The 18,849-nt window shown below is 49.5% G+C and overlaps 1 protein-coding gene across 1 annotated transcript; it reads right to left on the bottom strand.

Moving 5' to 3' along the window:
* Positions 1-685: 685 nt before the first annotated feature.
* On the bottom strand, positions 686-18,086 carry Tgm1 (transglutaminase 1). The gene is made up of 15 exons (XM_042686391.1): positions 18,023-18,086; positions 17,069-17,365; positions 16,733-16,921; positions 14,988-15,236; positions 14,095-14,213; positions 13,860-13,967; positions 13,280-13,454; positions 12,759-12,897; positions 12,528-12,631; positions 7,781-7,869; positions 6,922-7,075; positions 6,554-6,835; positions 6,245-6,405; positions 5,771-5,907; positions 686-1,084 (listed from the first exon to the last, which is right to left on the bottom strand). The coding sequence occupies exons 2-15, from the start codon at positions 17,358-17,360 to the stop codon at positions 874-876; spliced, it is 2,409 nt and encodes an 802-aa protein (XP_042542325.1). The 5' UTR covers positions 17,361-17,365; positions 18,023-18,086; the 3' UTR covers positions 686-873.
* Between the last annotated feature and the right edge of the window lie 763 nt (positions 18,087-18,849).

Genomic DNA, 18,849 nt, shown 5'->3' with positions numbered 1-18,849 from the left:
CAGGGCCTCATGCATGCAAGGCAGGCACTGAGTGGTAGACACTGAGCCAGCCCTATATATTTCCTTAACTGAACATATACTACCTTTGTAAAGCTTCTGAGACAGCATACTTGAAATTAAATACTGGGAGGTGGATTTTGCAATACATAGAGTACTTCTGTCTCTACCTCCAACATATGTCTAAAGGGGTATTTATTTAGGTCTTTCTCTTCCATAGTGGGTGCTATTTATGGGAAGGTGGGCAGTCACAGAGTTTAATCAAATTCAAAAGGCACTGGAGCCTGGCCTTGGTGGCTCATGCCTATATATTCCTAGCTACTCAGGAAGCTGGGATCTGAGGATTGTGGTTTGAAGCCAGTCCAGGCAGGAAAGTCTGTAAGACCCTTATCTTCAATTAACCACCTGAAAACCAGAAGTGGCACTGTGGCTCAAAGTATTAGAACACTAGGCTTGAGCAAAGCAGCTCAGAGACAGTGCCCAGACTGTGAGTTCAAGCCTGATGACTGACAAAAAAAAGGCATTTGATCAGCAGCAGCACTCTGAACTGATTCTGTCTTACAGGTGGCTGAGCTGGCACTATCACCTGCTAGCTACACTTCTCAGGACCAAGGGCAGCAGAAATGCCACTGTACCCCACATTTCATGGTATGATGTGGGCTAATGGATGGATACAACAGCAACTTCCTTTAAAAAAAGAAACAAGCAAACCAGTTTATTATCATCTGTGCCACCCAGAGCAGGTGCAAATTAACTCCTTCCCAGAGGCCCTGGTCTTCCCTGCCGAGTTCCTGGAGAGCCGCTCTGTGGTGAGCCCCCATTTTGGGGCAGTGTCCTTGTTCATCTGACTCCAGTCCCAAGGTTCCAGGCTGAAGGCTAAGCTCCACCTCGAGATGCCATAGGAATAGTCTCCTCTCCAGCATCTGAGAAACCTCTGCTCCCGGAGGCTGGGGCCACGTCCACCTGGATGGCACCATGCACCTGGGAAAGCTGCGGGCTGTCCAAGCTAGCAATGAGCTGACGTGGGCCTGGTCGCACAGGCACAAATGTCTGACGCAGTGTCACTGTCTCATTGCCCCCGATGTCTCTGTGGATGGAGACAGGATCGTGAATGGAGGGGGTAGCGGGGTAAGAAAAGCCTGATCCAGGGTAGCCAGGCAAGAAGGAGCAAGTGGTGGAGCAATTCAGGCATTTCTGGGTTCAGCTGGAATCCCCACTCCCACACCAGGACAATGCCTAAGCCCCAGAGCCGCCTCCACATAGCTAGCTCAGCAGCTCCACACCCAGCCACCTGAGCTAGTGATCTCCCCGTCATCCCAGGACTCCTCCCTGCCCACTCCCACATTCACCTGGACAAGGGCGGCTGATGTAGCCCCTCCCTCCTCTCCATCCCCACTACTCCAGCCCTGCCAAATACCTCCAAGCTCATCAAGCCTTCCAAGACCCAAGGACACTTCAAAATTAGACTTTGAGGCATAATATTGCCAGACATTTTTGGTGTTGCTAAGATAGTAAGTTAAATGCCACAATCATCTTTCCAAAGAAGAGTGAATATTTGAATACACCAAAATCTTAGAATATAATCTCAGACAACAAATGGGCAATTAATGTTGTTGACATATATCCTTATGCCTATATGTATGTTCATGTGTGTATGGGGGGTATGAATGCATGTACATGCATATGCAAACATGCATGGGGGAACACACACACATACACACACACACACACACACACACACACACACACCTTCTTTATGGATCTCTGAATTCATCTATTCCCATCCAGCTCTCTAGGAATTGATTTTTACCAGTCTCTAACTGGCCTCCTTGCTTTCCCATCTCACTTTTCCATTCTGTTCTGCTAAGCACTTAAAGGTGAACTAAATCCTTTCAGGGCTTAGTTTCCCTGCTACCGATGGGGTGAGAACCCAACTCTTCAACCTGAACCACAGGCTCACCGTGACTCAGTCCCCACTCTTGCACAGCCGAATGACTTCTACCATTCCTCTGCGGACCAGCCCACTGACTACCTTCCCTTGCACTCAGCTCACCTCCACTGTCACACTCTGCAGAGCTGGCCTGGCCTGAGATTCTAGCTCTGCCTCCCCATCCTGTATAAATGATGACATTTATGTGCTGTCTGCTTGTACTTGCCAAAATCTGTCCTACTCTGTCCAAGCCTTTATCCAACCCAAGCCTGCCTTGGGGGATCTGGAGCCAGACAGATCCTGTGCAGCCATCACAGTCCTCCAATAAAGTCACCCAGAAAGATAAGTTTTCCGTGGGGCAAAGCACTTGATCTGAAGACTGCTTCTGAGAGGTTTCCCTGGGTAAGTCTTCAACTGCTCCTACTTGTTAGGTGTACGGCTTATGGCAAGTCACTTAATTTTCTGGTCCTCCCTTTCTGGTACATAAAATGGAATTGAGTTTAAAATGAAGGGAGGCAGGACACAATGGTCTTAGATGTGCCTTTAAGCTCAAAGAATGGGGGGGCTGGGAAGGTGGCTCAGTGGTAGCATGCTTGCCTTGCATGCCTGAGGCCCTGGGTTCGATTCCTCAGCACCACATAAGCAAAAAGAAAAAAGCCAGAAGTGGCACTGTGGCTCAAGTGGTAGAGCACTAGCCTTGAGCTGAAGAGCTGAGGGACAGCACCCAGGCCCAGAGTTCAGGCCCCATGACTGGACCCCCCCCCCCAAAAAAAAAAAGAATGGGACGCAGGAGTGTATAATATGTTGGACTAGGAAGTCTTAAAACGTAAGTCAGCCTTGAGCAAAACACTCAAGGACAGTGCTTAGGCCCTGAGTTCAAGCCCCAGGGACTAGCATAAAATGAAACAAAAAACCTCAAGTTAATATAACAGGTTATGTTTTGACTCATTTCAATTTTGTATTCTTAATTTTTGTTCCCTTCTCCATAGATGCAGGTTAAAGGTTATTAGGTTAAGGGCTATTGACTCCGCCTCCCAAAGTCTATTTAACTATAATTGAATTTTCGCAGTTCAGAAATTGTGTGTGTGTGTAGGTATATGTGCGCACTGTCCCTTGCCTTTTTCACTCAAGGCTGGCAGTGCTCTATCACTTGAGCCACAACCCCACTTCTGGCTTTTTATTGGTTAATTGGAGATAAGAGTCTCACAGACTCCTGTGAAGGCTGGCTTTGAACCTTGATCATCAGACCTCAGTCTGAGTAGCTAGGATTAGTGGTGTAAGCTACTGGAAAAAGAAAGTTTATGTTACAATAATTAAAAGTTTCTGAAAGAAACTGCTTTCTTTTTTTCTTGTAGGTCATAGGACTTAACTCAGGGCCTAGGCATTGTCCCTGAGCTCTCTTGCTAAAGGCTAGTGCTCTATTATGTTGGGTCACAACTCCACTTCTGATTTTCTGGTGGTTAATTGGAGATAAGAGTCTCATGGACTTTCTTGCCCTGGCTGGCTTAGGTCTCAGCCTCCTGAGCAGATAGGATTGCAGGTGTGAGCCACTGGTGCCCAGCAGAAACTGCTTTCTTTGAAAAGGTGGTAATGTTAGGATCTTTCCCTATCTCTGTGCTAGATTTAGTATCAGGTGAGGCCCTTGCCACACATGTTTTTGAGTTTAGCTGAATACTAGTCACTACTAAGGCTGAAATGCCCTGCACCTATGCATAGGTAATAGAAACCAACTCCTAACAGGTATACCAGAACTGAGATGGTCTTGTGAGAGCTGCCCTTAATTGCATGGAGGCAGAGCTTGAAGCTCTTTAGATTTTTCTTGAGACATTTAAGACACACACACACACACACACACACCAGCCCACCTTTCCTTCACAACATGCCTCATTTTGGAGGCATTATTACCCAGCTCGTTTGCTTGCTTTGTAAATTAGTCTGACTTCAGACTTTTCCCCAGAGTTAAATCCATTCCCAAGAAGGAAAACTGGCCACTCTAAGGACATTGTAGGCCCTGGGGGAGATTCCTGAGGTATTGGAACACAAGTCCAGCCTCCCCATGACTGTTTGGGTGGTGACAACAGCCCTCTGGAGGCGTAGGTCCTGGAATGTTTATTAAGTGGACAGTCACTCCACTCAGGTGGCACACCTTATGGTATAATGGGGTTCCATACCACAGCCTTTGATGTACAAATGAGAGGCAAAGGAACACCCATTTAGGAATCTAATAAATCTGAACCAACAGCTCAGGGATGTCCCCTTCCAGTTCCCAAATGTCTGGACACTCTAGTCTTGTTACAGCAGTTAACTATCTGCAGAATGTGCAAGGAGAGCCATTCCTGAGGAGGAGCCACCATCTAAGCCTCTCGTTTTCTGTGGAGGTCAGGCCCTAGGCAGGAGAGACTCAGGGAAGCCCTACAGCTGAGGACAGAGGCCAGGTCTCCAGAGGCTCAGCACAGTGATGTTTTCTTTAATTCCAAGTGAGGGCAAGAGTCAAAGGCCTGGTGGAGTTGCCAAGAGGTGTCTGTCCCCAGGACAGGGGAGACTCCATCATGACATGAGTGTAAGTGACAGACATCCCAGGGCAGGCTTAGTAGAGCAAACTGTCTAGCATCTCTCTGGGCACCCAGAAACCCTAATAAGGTATCCTGAGGACAGTGCTACTTTGTGATGTGGCACAGTATCTCCAGGGGTCCTGGCTGGGGGAAAAGATCAGGAGAGGAGACTCTTTAGCTTGGACCTAATGGTCACCACCAATAGGCATAAGGGAAGATGGGGAATAGGGGTCTTCAGGTGGTCAGGGGTCCTTCACCCCTCTCCCCTCTTGTGGATCTGCTTTCCCTCAGGAGCCTTCTCAAAGCAAAATACAACATTTTTATTATTTAAAAATAATTAATATTCCAAACTTAATCATTCCTACACTTAGAGATTTCATAGGCTGGTACCAAAAAAACTGTGTCAGGAGCCCTGAAAGCTGGTTTTAAAGGTTAGCTTCTGACCTTCTTCACTTTCTCTCTGTGCTTTTCTGGAGTGGGGATAAGGCTTCAGGTGTCTGTATCAGAAATGACAGCCACAGGCCAGGGGGCACAAGTACTCTATGTGCCCTCTTGGGATCAGAGCCTCCCCTAGCCCTGGATTGGGGCCAGGCTGTGTGTGGCTTGGAGCTAACTCCTTTGGAATTGCTACTTAGCTATCAGGGCACAAACCAGGTAGCCAGCTGAAGAGTCTGGTTGGTACATGCCACCCCGGTAGAGAACAGTCTACCCTTACGAGCTGTGAGACTCTAAGGTATGGCTCCAGCCTCCTCATTTGTAATCCTGGACTGATCATGGAAATAAAACTAGTAGCAGACGACTAACTTTCTGCCACCTCCTGGCTTAAACAATGTAAGGGGCAGGTACTATTGTTATCTGCACTTGACAGTGAAAACATGGAGGTTTAGGGAAGCTAAGTCATTCACCCAAGGGCACCTAGTAAGGAATAATGGAACTGGAATCCAAGTCTTTAGGGTTTCTGGGCTTATGATCTCTGATGTACTTTAAAGGGCCTTTGTGGTCTCCAAATAAGAGTCCTGCCATGCCTGGTCAACTCTTCAGTGCTGAACAAATGTTAACAAGGGTCACAAATGATCCCATGTGGAGTTTAAGTTCCCTAATTGGATGGTGACAATTGCATGGCAGCATTGTCTGCCGACAGGTCTCCTTAAGCCCCTGACTTGAGTCACAAAGGTTGCCAGCTCGTCCCAAGCTGTTTTGTGGATCCAAAAGGAAAAACAATACTGAAGCCTAGAGCAGCCAAAGAGAAAAGACAGGCAACATCAGGGACAGGAGAAAAGTTCAGACTCACCCAACATTGAGGACCTTGGGTCTCTGTAACCCAGAGCCTTCAAGGCGGAAGACGACGTTGGTGAGGGTTACAGGTAGTGGGTTCTTGAAGACAATCTGTACTTCACACTCCTGGCCAACCACTGCTGCTCCCAGTAACTAGAGAAACAGAATGCCCCCCCTTATCAGAGACCCTGGCCAAACACAAACACACAGGGACCTCACACTGTCCCTAAGGGGGGGAAGCCACACTCCCGCCTCTGACAGACTTCCCAAAAGACAGAGAAGAAATTGCAGCCCTCTCCATAACTAAAGTTACCACAGAATCTGAGACAGGAGGAACCTGAGGCCTAAAGTGCTGTTGTCTCTTAGAAAAGGCTCATCAGGTCAGCCTGCTTCATGCTTAGCATCATCCCCGCCCCCCCTTTCCTGGCTTTCCTCAGCCCCTTGCCATGGCTCCCTGACAAGCCCTTAAGTCCCAGAATGTAGTACTCACCGTGAGGGAAAGATCTGGGGTACGCACACGGAAGGTGTGTTGCTTGGCCAGTACTTGCCCACTCTCCTTAACGTGGCCTGAGACATTGAGCAGCATGGCCCCCTGATCCACAAGATGGGGCCGGTATTCCTTGTAGGCCACGGGCATGGTCACACTGTCCGCTGGGAAGAAGAGTCCTGGTGTCACAGAGGCCTGATTTCCCAGATGTGGATCCCCTCAGCTCCACAGACCTAGGGGGTCTAGGGCCTCATTTCTGCAGCCCCCTAGTACTAAGCCAGCTATGGGCAGGGTTGGAGGAGGGACACTTACAAGATCCTGGAGCCAGTGTCACTTCCTTCTTGGTCTCCTTGAAGACGGAGCCAGTGACACCAGTGTAAAAGGTGACAGAGAGGTAGAGGTGCAGCTTCACAGTGCGGCGACTGCTGCCACGATTGGTGAGCACAATGGAGACGGTCAGGTCCTGCCCCATCACGGCGTCCTGTGCCTCCACCTGCATTGACACATCTTCAGCAGTGTCCCGGGTGTCATATACATTGGGTTTGCTGCCGTGGGCAGCAGCTGTCTCCACTGCCTTCCGCTCTGCTGCTGAGCCTAGGGGTTGAGGGTCAAAGGTGAGCTTCCAGCCACAGCTGGAAGCTCCAGTGGCCTGGAGCTGCTTAGAGTGGTGGGGTCAGTACCTTCTGGATGTTTATAGATGTGCGTGATGTCTTCCCTCATGTTGGAGCTGATGGCCTTTGTAACAATGAGTGTGCCAATTGCTTTTTCTTCCACATACACAATCTTGAAGCTGCCATCATCCTGTCGCTGCCAATATACCTTGTCACTGTTCACCTGTTGGAATAAGCAGGATGAGTGCCATCAGATGATGTGAGGATTCAGGCTCCAGAGGTTCACACCTGTAGTCCTAGCTACTCAGGAGGCTGAGATCTGAGGATCATGGTCCAAAGCCAGCTGCAGCAGGAAAGTCTGTGAGATCCTTATTTCAAATTAACCAGAAAACAAAAAAAGCCAGACGTAGAGCTGTGGCTCAAGTAGTAGCACACTAGCCTTGGGTAAAAAAAAAAAAAGCTAAGGGACAGTGCTTGGACCCTGAGTTCAATACCCAGTACCAGCACAGGGGAAAAAATTGTGTGAGGTAAGCCTGAGGAGAGCTAGGACCAGAGGTTGAGAGCTAGTAGGCAAGATACAACGGGAATACTTTGTAGGCCAAGCCATACAAGGCCAGAAAGTAGGGAAGAAGCAGGGAGGCCCTGGCTGTGCATCTGGCACTAATAACAGTAATCCATCATGCTCATGGCTGGCTTTACAGCTTAGGAAGCAGTTTCATACCCATTATCTCTTTTGATCCTAAGTACAGGAAGCAAGGCAGCCATCATTATCCCTTTTTACAGTTGAGGAAACTGAGACTGAATTGAGTGACTTTCCCAAGGTCACTCAGCTAGTCAGTGGTGAAATGAAGACCAGTAGATCCAGCCCTGTACCCAGCGTTCTGGTTACTACATAGTGCAGCAAAAGCACTGGGAGCTCAGCCCTCACCTCGGCAAAAATGAAAGGCGTGTCATACTTCATGTAAACCAAGCCATTCTTGACAGACTGCACGGAGCAGGGCCCACAGCAGAAGATGCCTAGGGAGGGAGCAGGATAGAGATGAGGGATCCAACGAAGCTGAAAGAGGGACCCTCAGATCTTCAGCAGAAGCCACATTGGGGTACCAGCCCCACCTACCAAGGCCTGGTACCCACTGGCTACAGGCAGCTTCTGGACAAGGCCACCAGCCCTCACCCAAACACTGAGGGCCAGCTGATACCCACTGCAATCAAGAGAAGTCAAACAAAAAAGAGCCAGTCAGCTTTCCTCAGGCCAAACTGTCCTGCCCAAAGATGGGGTGGAGGACAAGCCTGGCACATTCTCTGGGATGGCTGAAGCTGGATGTCCCCCTCCCAGGATATGGCACACCCCTCTTCTTCATTATTCTAGAAGCTGGGTGCCAATGATTCACACCTATAATCCTAACTTCTCAGAAAGCTGAGATCTGAGAATTGAAGCTCAAAGCCAGCACAGGCAGGCAAATCTGAGATACTCATTTCTTATTAACCAGAATAAAGCCAGAAGTAGAGTGCCAGCTTTGAGTGAAAAAGCTAAGCAAGAGTGAGAGGCTATTCTGAGTTCAAACGTCAGTGCTGGGGCATCACACACACACAAATAAAAAACCATTCTATAGCCTACAGTGGCTCTGCCAGTTGCCTAAGAAAGTGACAACCACCACCATAATTCCAGAAAGATCTAGAATTACACCTCAGCTGTGTTGGTCATTCTGTCCTCTTTACTGGGGTTGGGGGCTAGTGAGACAGAAAAGGCTATCATTATACTTAGGAGGGCTTCCTAGGGGAGGTGGGCTAGCAGGAAGAGGCCGAGTTTGAAGGACAGGGCAAACTAGAAGTGACGTGTCATGGACAGAAAAGTATTTTAACAACACCTGACACCATGGCCTCCTTTTACAAATGAGGAAGCAGGCTCAGCCAGTGAAGACATCAAGAAGACAGCTGGAAGGAACTCAGACTTACTGAGTGGTACTATGTTTCAGGCATGTTACTAGCCCTCTCTGGTGCATGATGTCCCACGTAAGAACACCAAAGCCCAAAGGTACAGGGTACTACTGGCCCAAGGTTATTCATCTGAGCACTGTTCTGGCTATGGGAAGCCGCTGCCTGTAATCTACTCTACTTCTTCTCGGCGCTGGGGTAGAGCTCAGGTCAGTCAGTGCCTGGGCCAGGTAGGTCTAGCATCAGGGGCATCACTGGGTTGCATAACTCAGGGACATTATTTGGTTTTTTTTTTTTGGTCCGGTCATGGGGCCTGAACTCTGGGCCTGGGTGCTGTCCCTCAGCTCTTCAGCTCAAGGCTAGCGCTCTACCACCTGAGCCACAGCGCCACTTCCGGCTTTTTTCTTTTTGCTTATGTGGTGCTGGGGAATCGAACCCAGGGCCTCAAACATGCAAGGCAAACGCTCTACCACTGAGCCACTTTCCCAGCCCTCAGGGACATTATTTGTGATAGATAGGGAAGGGTCTACCACACAGTGTGCAGTGTGTGTGTGTGTGTGTGTGTGTGTGTGTGTGTGTGTGTGTGTGTGTGTACAAATAAGTGACTGCCAGGTTCTGTCATACATTGTAGGGCTCAGTTGTAGGAGCTACTTTCTTCTCTAAGGTTGATTTCATCCTAGGCTCTGATTTTTATCCAGTACATGTACTCAGAGTAAATGATGGAACTAACAGGAGAGGAACTTGGGGAAAGTGAGAGTGTATGTCAACAGGGGAGAGAATCAGGGACTAGATTCCTCTGCTGACTTAGTGCTCTGAGCCCCAGACAGCATCAGTCTACCTCCTCCAATGTGTCCCACGGGGTGTGTAGTGGACACCAAATGAGGGGAACCTTCAAAAATACAGATTTCAGGGAGTTGTGGAAGAAAGGTGACTAAGGGGCTGCATGTGAGCTAAGCACATTATATGCCTGAATGAGATAGCACAATGAAACCCTTACTTCCATTGTAAGGTTTTTACTAGCATACATTAATTGTACACAAGGAGGGCTTCATTGTGACATTACCATTGCTGCAGCAACCTCACTTTCTCTTATCTCTCCCTACTCAATTCTTAAAAAAATTTCAACTGCTGTCATTATTCTATTTCACATATGGATAAAAGTGCTTTGATCATGTTCACCCTCATTCATCCTCTCCATTCACCTTTACCCCTCCCTCTGATACATATCTTCCGACTAGAGCCTTTGACTCTCCTGTCATTCTTCATATGTATGTATGTATGCATGCATATGTGTGTTAATTGTACCAAAGGGAAACCTTTTATTTTTACAATTAATATATGCTAATAAAAAAGAAGAATCGGGACTGGGAGGGTGGCTCAGTGGTAGAGTGCTTGCCTGGTATGCATGAGGCCCTGGGTTCGATTCCTCAGCACCACATAAGCAGAAAAAGCCAGAAGTGGGTTCTGTGGCTCAAGTGGTAGAGTGCTAGCCTTGAGCTGGAGAGCTGAGGGACAGCGCACAGGCCCAGAATTCAGGCCCCACGACTGACAAAAAAAAAAAAGAATCAATTAAAAGAATAACCTATTAGGCTTGGTGAGCCAGGAAGAGACTTACTTGCTCAGAGCAGAGGTGGGTTGTAGTGATGCGGTAATGCAGTTGCCAGGAATACTCATTTTGGAGGATAAGAAATAGAAAAAGCGGAGCCTTTAGTGTTTATCACAAATCTGCAAAGCTGGGTGCCAGGAGCCCAGGCAGGAAAGTCCAATCTCCGATTAATCACCAAAAAAGCCAGAAGTGGAGCTATGGCTCAAGTGGTAGAGTACCAGCCTTGAGCAAAAAGGCTTAGGGACAGTGCCCAGGCCCTGAATTCAAGCCCCCCAGCACTGTCACCAAAAACAAACAAATAAATAAATGAAACAGAAACCTCTCTCCAATCCACGTCTCCCTGTTTTATGTTTATAATGGTATAATCCTAGCTCTCAGGAGGCTGAGACCTAGAGAATCTCACTTCAGGCAAAAAACTGCAAGACTCCATTTGTAATTAACCAGCAAAAAAAAAAAAAGTTAAGCTGAAGGAGTGGTTTGAACGGTAGAGGCCAGTGTGAAAGTCTCTGATTTCAAACCTAGTACCGGCAAAACAAACAAAAACCTATCTCCTAAGAGAAAATAGGGAACTCATGCATTTTTTTTTTTTTGGGGTCCGGTCATGGGGCCTGAACTCTGGGCCTGGGCACTGTCCCTCAGCTCTTCAGCTCAAGGCTAGTGCTCTCCCACTTGAGCCACAGCACCAGTTCCCGCTTTTTTCTTTTTGCTTATGTGGTGCTGAGGAATTGAACCCAGGGCCTCATGCATGCAAGGCAAGTGCTCTACCACTAAGCTACCTTCCCAGTCCATATTCATACATTTTATGTTCAATTCTATACTGTTTTTTCATTCTATTAGTGTATTATAATTATGAATTTTTTCTTGCAGTGCTGGGGATTGAACCCATTGTCTCAAGGGTTTTTTGGTTGAGTTACATCCCTAGTCCTAATTATGACTTTATATATATATATATATATATATATATATATTTTTTTTTTTTTTTTGTCCTGGCACCAATGGCTCTTGTCTGTAATCCTAGCTACTCAGAAAGTAGAGATATGAGGCTCGAGATTCAAAGCTAGCCTGGAGGGCTGGGAAGGTGGCTCAGTGGTAGAGCGCTTGCCTTGCATGCATGAGGTCCTGGGTTCCATTCCTCAGCACCACATAAGCAAAAACAAAAAAGCCCAAAGTGGCGCTGTGGCTCAAGTGGTAGAGTGTTAGCCTTGAGCTGAAGAGATGAGGGACAGTGCCCAGGCCCAGAGTTCAGGCCCTACAACCGGACCCCCCCCCAAAAAAAAAAAAAAAAAAAAACAGAGTCTCACAGAATTTCCTGTCCAGGCTGGCTTTGAACCGAAATCTTCAAAGCTAGCCTGGGCAGGAAAGTCTGTGAGATGCTTATCTCCAATTAATCACAGAAAAAGAAGTGGTTCTGTGGCTCAAATGGTAGAGCCAGGCCCAGAGTTCAAGCCCCAGAACTGGCACAAAAAAAATATATATCTATACATATGTATTTGTATGTACACACACATGTATGCACAGGATATATAAATTAAAAAGTAGGAATAATGGATTTTTCAGGGAAGGGAAACTTCTCATTGACTACTTTTTTCTCCCCAACCAGTACTATGGCTTGAACCCAGTACTTAGGCACTGCTTTTTCCATTCAAGACTGGTATTCTCCAACTTGAGCCATACCTCCACTTCCAGCTTCTTTTGTGCCAACCCTGGGGCTTCAACTCAGGGCCTGGGCTTTGTCCCTGAGTTTTTTTTCCTACCACTTGAGCCACAGCTACACTTTGGGCTTTTTCATAGTTAATTGGAGATAAGAGTTTCATGAACTTTCCTGCCCAGGCTGGCTTTAAATCTCAATCCCAGACCTCAGCCTCCTGAGTAGCTAGGATTACACGTGTGAGCTATAAGCACTAGCCTCACTGTCTACTCTTGAATCCTGACATCTGAACCATTGGAATATATAGTAACCATTATAAATAAAATTAAGGTAAATAGTTATATAAAGAGGTGAAAATAACCTAAGAGCCCCACAGTGGTTTAGTTAATAAGCCCTGTCAAAGAGTTAGCTCTTAGGCTCTCAGGGGCTGACATACTAGGGAGAGGTCCTGGGTAGGGTCCATGAGCCGAGTAAAGCCTGCCTTACCACTGCTAGTCTCCTGAGGCGTGGCATCCACAACCTGCCACCCATCAAAGCCTGAGGGCAGATCTGGCCTCTTCATCCAACAGTCATTCCACACGTGGAAGTTCCTGGGTGGGCATGGAGGGATGGCTGGGACTGAGATGCCTGTGTGGGGCCTCCCCTGTCTCCAACCCTGCCCTCCCTTTGGTGTCCAAGCATCAGGCAGGGGCAGTCCAACCCAAGCCCCAACCTTACCAAACAGAATCATGGTTCAGATGCTCAAGTGGCTTCATGTTCTCATCAAAGTAGATGTCCATAGTGAGGGATGTGTCTGTGTCGTGGGCGGAGTTGAAGTTGGTGACAGTACGGGTGGCTAGACCCAAGCATCGCAACACTGTGTGTGGAGGAGCCAGAGTTGAGGTGGAAGGCAGGTGAGGTATCAGGTGAGAGGCAGCAGGTAGGAAAAAGCAACTGAAGTTGCCAAGCTGGGCAGGGACCACCAAAGGGCCTAGGACATCTTTGGGCCACAGACCACTTGGAGTTGGGGAAAGCCAGGCCACCTGCCTGCTTCAGGCCCTGCCTGTGCTTTTTCCTCCTCTCCCTTAGGCCTCTGTTGTTAACATGAATTAATGGTAATTAAGGCCAGTCTATCATCCACCCTTGTTGGCACCCCAAACTGTAGCCACAGCTGGGCTGGGCTGAGTAAAGACAGAGACTGGCTTTCCTCCCTCCTCCCTGTAAGATGCACACCACTCCTGTCCAGGTCCCTCCGCTACCTGTGGTGGTCACACCAGCAAACACCCAGCACTGGCCATAGGGGACGGAATAGCCGGTGCGTAGGTAGCTAAGCAGAATCTCCACGCTGCCCACCCATGCTGAGGGGTTGGTGCCTTGAGAGTAATCGCCAGACCAATTCCCAATCAAGACTCCATTGTCGTCCAGGGAGTTCACCTGCCCAAGACAAGATGGGGTGGGGCTGAGCTGAGGGGAAAGCGGGGAAAACCCCGACCTTTTAACACCATTCATCTTCAATGCCTAAGGATCCAGACCTCAGACTGGAGCCACACCCACTGTTACCGCAGTCACTACCACCTGCCTCCCCTCCCGCCCTGGGTTTAACGCTGGAATGTGAATCCTGGGTGTGCCAAGTTTGGGGCTTGGTCCTCATTCCACAGGTACTGGACAGGAGCCAGGAAGGGCGGGTGTATGGGTAAGCAGGGGAAAGAATAGGAGGAGTGGGACTCTTTACCTCAATAACCCTTTGCAGGTACAGAGCTGGGATATTGAAAGAATCTGAAAGGGCAGGACTCGGGGCAGAGCACAGGGGAGGTAGGAGGAAGGCAAAGAAGTACTCACCATGGCAGAGATGACCCGGGACACACTGACAGGGTCCCCACGGCCTCCGTATGGCATTCCCCGCCGGTCCAGGATGTACAGGCAGGCATCTAGTACCCCATGGTCAAACTGGAAGAAAGGGGGACAGAGGTGACCACAGCCCACTCCGGCAGAGCTCAGATCTTGTCTAGCATCTTGATCATTACCCCCTACCATCCCCACCAGCCATCTCCTGAGTGACCCCATCTAGCCTTACCTGACCATAGTTCCAGGTGCGTTCACCAATCTGTGCTTCTGTTCCATAGTAAATTCTTCCAGATTCATTTAGCACATACTCCTGCCGCCAGTCTTCATGGTCCACGTACACAATATCATCTATGTTCCCAAAAAAGACATTACTGCTTCCCTGAGTTAAGGCTTATATAAAATGTATGTCCACAGAAGAAAATGAGGGGACTGCTCTCAAGGACTGGGGAGAGCACAACAGAGGTTATTAGAAAATGCAGTCATGTTCGGCATCATCTGTTTGGGAAACTGAGTCACGAGGGCATTAGAATAAAGAAAGCAGAAAATGAACTCAAAAGACCAGATCAACTTTAATGGAGAGTTGAAGAGGGATGCCATGGTGACCTGAGGAGACTCAGGAGATATGTGGCATGGCATGCTGGGGCGGGGGGGGGGGGGGGGCGGGGAAAGGTGGGGGGACTTAAGTAGGGTCCTGGGTGAAGAGGGTAGAAGGTACAAAAAGTTTTAGGACAGGCTTTGCAAGTTTACGCAGGCCTGGTTCTGGAGCCTGTTGTGCAAACCCACTGAGCAGGTCCCAGTTCAGCCAGGGAGGGCCTATTTAGGGGAATTTAGAGGCCTGTTACCTGGGGGGGGGGGGGCTAGAAAGGGTGGGAGAGTGGACTTTCACATTTTGGGGATTGCAGATTCCCATCAGTAGTGGTGGGAGATGGTTGGCCAGAGCCAGGTCCTTTGTCAAGAGAGGTGACTTGGGTCACCTTCCAACCCCAGGCCTAAGTCCCTCCCTTGGAAAATGGGAGAGCAGTTTCTCCTTTGACCACACACTTAACCAGATCCTAGGGAAAGAAGCCCTGACTTGCCCTTGCCCTCTTGCCCTCTTTCTGCTCCTGACCCCAGATGACTTACCTGGACACCAGGGGTTGAAAAGGATGTAGATCTCATTTTGGGGGTCAAAGGGTAACTGGAACTCCCCTGCCTCTGAACGTGTGCGAACAGTGAACTGAAACTTGCCGATGATGGCACTGGGGGAAGTGTGGACCCTCAGTTCCAGGCTGTGCCCACTGGCCTTGATCACCTGGGCCTTCCAGCCACCGCTGCCCCCCTTGCCGACAGGGATGATCACATGGGTGCCCTTGCCCACTTCAGGGTTGTTTCCTAGAGTAGAGAAACAAGTAATTAGATGGTGAAAACCTCAGACGAGAGAAGGGATGGAGCCCTAGACTTATAGCCCCACCAGTCCCTGCATTAGGTCATCACCTTAGTCTGTGACATTCTCCCTTAGAGAAGCTCTGTGTCCGCCCCATGCTTGCCCGCGTGTCAGGGCAGAGCCCTAGTCCAACATCCCAAACCTGTTCCCCTGACAATGAACTCACAGATAGGGAGGGGAGACCCAGTTCATTGCTATCTTGTGCTGCCTGACCATCCAGAGAGTCACCCTTTCTGTCTGCTAAGAAAGGGCCAACTAGATACCAAAGGCCTGCTCTGCTCTGTTGGGCCCACAGCTTCCAGAGCCCAGGGCATCTCTGCTGGAGGTAGTGATGGGTACCTGGGAAATTAGAGGCTAGGGTGGGCAAAGATGGGCTCTAATCAAAGGGTAGAAGGAGTCGCTTGCCCCGGGCAACTATATAATCACCAGCCTGGGCAGTCAACGGTCATCAAGCAATGCAATGAAGGAGGTACCTGCCTTGGGCCATGGGACAGAGATTCAGAGGGAAAAAGTCAGAGTTAGAGATCAAGAGATTGAGAGACTCACAGAGAGGATCAATGAATCAGCCACACTCTGGAGAAAGTACAGCTCCAGAAAGAAGAGCATAGGGATACTGAAGGTGACAAAGCCAGCCCTGAAGAGGAAGTACTGAGACTGATTACTCTGGAAGCTTGAAGGGGGCAAACGTAAGAAAACTCAACATGGGAGAGTCTCCCAGAGATGTACTCCTAGGGACACACCTAGGACATTTGTCTTGGGCTGGGAGGGTGACTCTGAGGGAGAGCACTTGCAAAAGCTTTAAAAAAATGTAGCCAAGCCAGGCGCCAGTGCCTCATGCCTGTAATCCTGGCTACTCAGGAGGCTGAGATCTGAGGATCATGGTTCAAAGCCAGCCCAAGCAAGAAAGTCTGTGACACTCTTATCTTGAATTAACCACCAGAAAACTGGAAGTGCCGCTGTGGCTCAAAGTGGTAGAGCACAAGCCTTGAGCTAAAGAGCTGAGGGACAGCGCCCAGGCCCAGAGTTCAAGCCCTATGACCACCATCAACAAAATGTAGCCAGGCACTGGTATCTCACACTTGTAATCATAGCTACTCAGAGGGCTGAGATCTAAGGATTTTGAAGCCAGCCCAGGCAGGAAAGTCCATGAGACTCATTTTCCATTAACCAACAAAAAGATGGAAGTGGAGGTATGTCTCAAGTGGTAGAGGCCTAGCCTTCAGTGAAAAAGCTAAGGGACAGTGCCCAGGTCCTGAGTTCAAGCCCTACTACCCATATACACACATACACACGCACACAACACATGCACACACACACACACACACACACACACACACACACACACACACACACACACAGTGGAGGACATTCATCTGGCAGGAGAGTTTCAGGGAGAAGCCTAAAGATCCCTCTGACACTAATGCCAATCTCCAGCCCCACTCACCAATGAGGAGCTCCAGGGCAATGCGATCAGAGGACTCATACTCCCGGTTCAGGAAGAGGATCACATGGAAGGGCTGCCCACGGCGCACTATCAGCTCATCATACTCAAACTCATCTGTGTGATGCACTCGTCGGTTCTGGTCTGAGCGAGAACTCAGCAAGTCCACACCAGTCACCACTAGCATGCCCTCTGCAAGGTTACATCTCTGTGTCAGTAAAGTCCCCACAAGGAGTCCCCTCCCTCATTAGCTTCTCAGTCCCTTAGAGACGCCTGGACAAGCCTCAGGTTCCCATTAAGGCTTCTCAGCTCTCAGTGAAGATGGACAGTTGCCCTCACCTCGAATGGTGCCATCACCAGCTGCATTTACACCTGTGCCCCGGGAAGGAGGTCTTCGGTCTCTAGAGCCAGAGGCTCGATTTCTGGAGGGTTCAGGGCCCCAGTCATCATCATCATCTCTATTTCGGCATGAACAGCAACCACAGCACCTTGCCCAGAAGGACCTCCTTTCTCTCCCTCTTCCTCTTCGATAGCGTCTGTCTGACTCTGGCTCTGGCTGTGGCTCTGGTGTGGTAGAGGGTTGCCAAGGGTTCCCACCCCAGCGGCCCACATCTGAGCGAGGACCCTCCATCGCACCTAGGAGGAATAATCAGAGGTACCTCTAATGACCCACTCAGATCTGCTGTACCCAAGATGCCCAGCCAATCCATCCAGAACACTCCCTCCAGAGAGATCATCCCAGGCAGATGACCTAGATTCCCCTAGACCCATCAGAGACCCTCCCCCAACAAACTTCATTCAGATTTACCCAAAGAAAGTGTCCCCCAGTGCAGAGAAAAGCCTTCCCTCAACTACAGAGACACCCACCAAATCACATCCAAGAATCAGATATCTAGTGGAGAAATCCACTGCAGGCAGGTCCCTTCTGAGAAAATGAACTGTATTGTCCCTTTGGCATACACCCTCCACCTGCCAGTGCCTCAGTCCAGGACACTGGCCACCTCTAGAACCTGTTTCTTAGCAGCAATCTTTCCATTCAAGGCTCCTCCACCAAGAGGGAGGTGTTGGAGATGGGGTCCGAGGAATTTATCATGTTGAGGCAAATCCCGAGTGTGGCTGCCAGGAGGGCTGGGTCACTCAGCAAATGCCAGGAGAGACATCTAGGCACAGCAGACAAGTTCTCTCTGACCAGTACTCTTCCTTTCTGGGCTTGACCTCAGGCTGCCTGGTCCTCAAGATTTTGCCAACTGCCTAGATGAGGCTCAGCACCACACTGACTGTGTCAGCCCTCACCTGGCAGCAGTGGTGATGGCAGCGCTGAGTCCCGGGGCTGAGGAGGCACAGGTCAGGACGGATGGGACAGGACAGACAGGCTGGACGCCACCGCACGACTGGAAGGTATGGGGCGGGCCTGGTAAGTGGTTTATGAGGGGAGGGAGGGCGGGGCGAGCTACTGGAAAGAAGGGGAAGCTGTTGCTCCATCCTCCCCCTGTGGAGCAAGAGGCCAGCCTCTGGGGGATGTCTCCAGAGATAGGGGTGAGAAATAGACTGGTCCCACCCCCTTTTCCCTTTCTAGGAAAGGAAATGATGCTCACAAGGGGGCGGGGTCCAGAGCTGTCATAGTTGAAGCTGGGGTGAAAAAAATTGGAAAACTCTAGAGGACCCCCAGAGTGATGGACAACACACCAGGCTGATTGTTCCTGTGTGTGAAGAGCAAAAGGGGCAGAGAGCTCCTCCCATGCAGTCACATGGCAGGCATTTTGTTTTAAGCAGAGTAAGCTCATTTTTGCTATAATAGTCCTCTGCTGCCCAGGCCAGGCTTGCTCTGTGAAACTGGCCCAACTCTGAGAAACTGGCCCATGTGTCTGGGCCTGGAATTCATCCTGCCCAGGGAGGTCCCAGCATCCTGGGCTGCAGAGTGATGACATCAGTAGCTAGGCTCTCAGACAGGCTCTACCAGCCAGCCCATGACCTGCCGGCTCTACCAGATCTTCTGACACCCCCCCCCCCCCCCAACACACACACACCTGACTGTTTCCTCCAACTGTTTCACAGCCCCCGGTATGATTGGGCTGCCCCTCAGGTCCCTGTGTCTTCCAAGCTTGGGATTAAGAGTAGCA

This window comes from Dipodomys spectabilis, unplaced genomic scaffold, assembly GCF_019054845.1.
Source record: "Dipodomys spectabilis isolate Male_0828 unplaced genomic scaffold, ASM1905484v1 ptg000097l, whole genome shotgun sequence".
NCBI classification, from domain to species: Eukaryota; Metazoa; Chordata; class Mammalia; order Rodentia; family Heteromyidae; genus Dipodomys; species Dipodomys spectabilis.
This window is presented reverse-complemented; position numbering and strand designations above follow the sequence as displayed.

Excerpts from the sequence above, each read along its gene's own strand:
- Tgm1 (XM_042686391.1), bottom strand. The coding sequence starts at position 17,360 with ATGGAGGGTCCTCGCTCAGATGTGGGCCGCTGGGGTGGGAACCCTTGG. Across the intron at positions 12,632-12,758 it reads CTGAACCATGATTCTGTTTG|GAACTTCCACGTGTGGAATG; the intron begins GTAAGGTTGGGG and ends ATGCCCACCCAG. Across the intron at positions 1,085-5,770 it reads CCCAAGGTCCTCAATGTTGG|AGACATCGGGGGCAATGAGA; the intron begins GTGAGTCTGAAC and ends CTCCATCCACAG.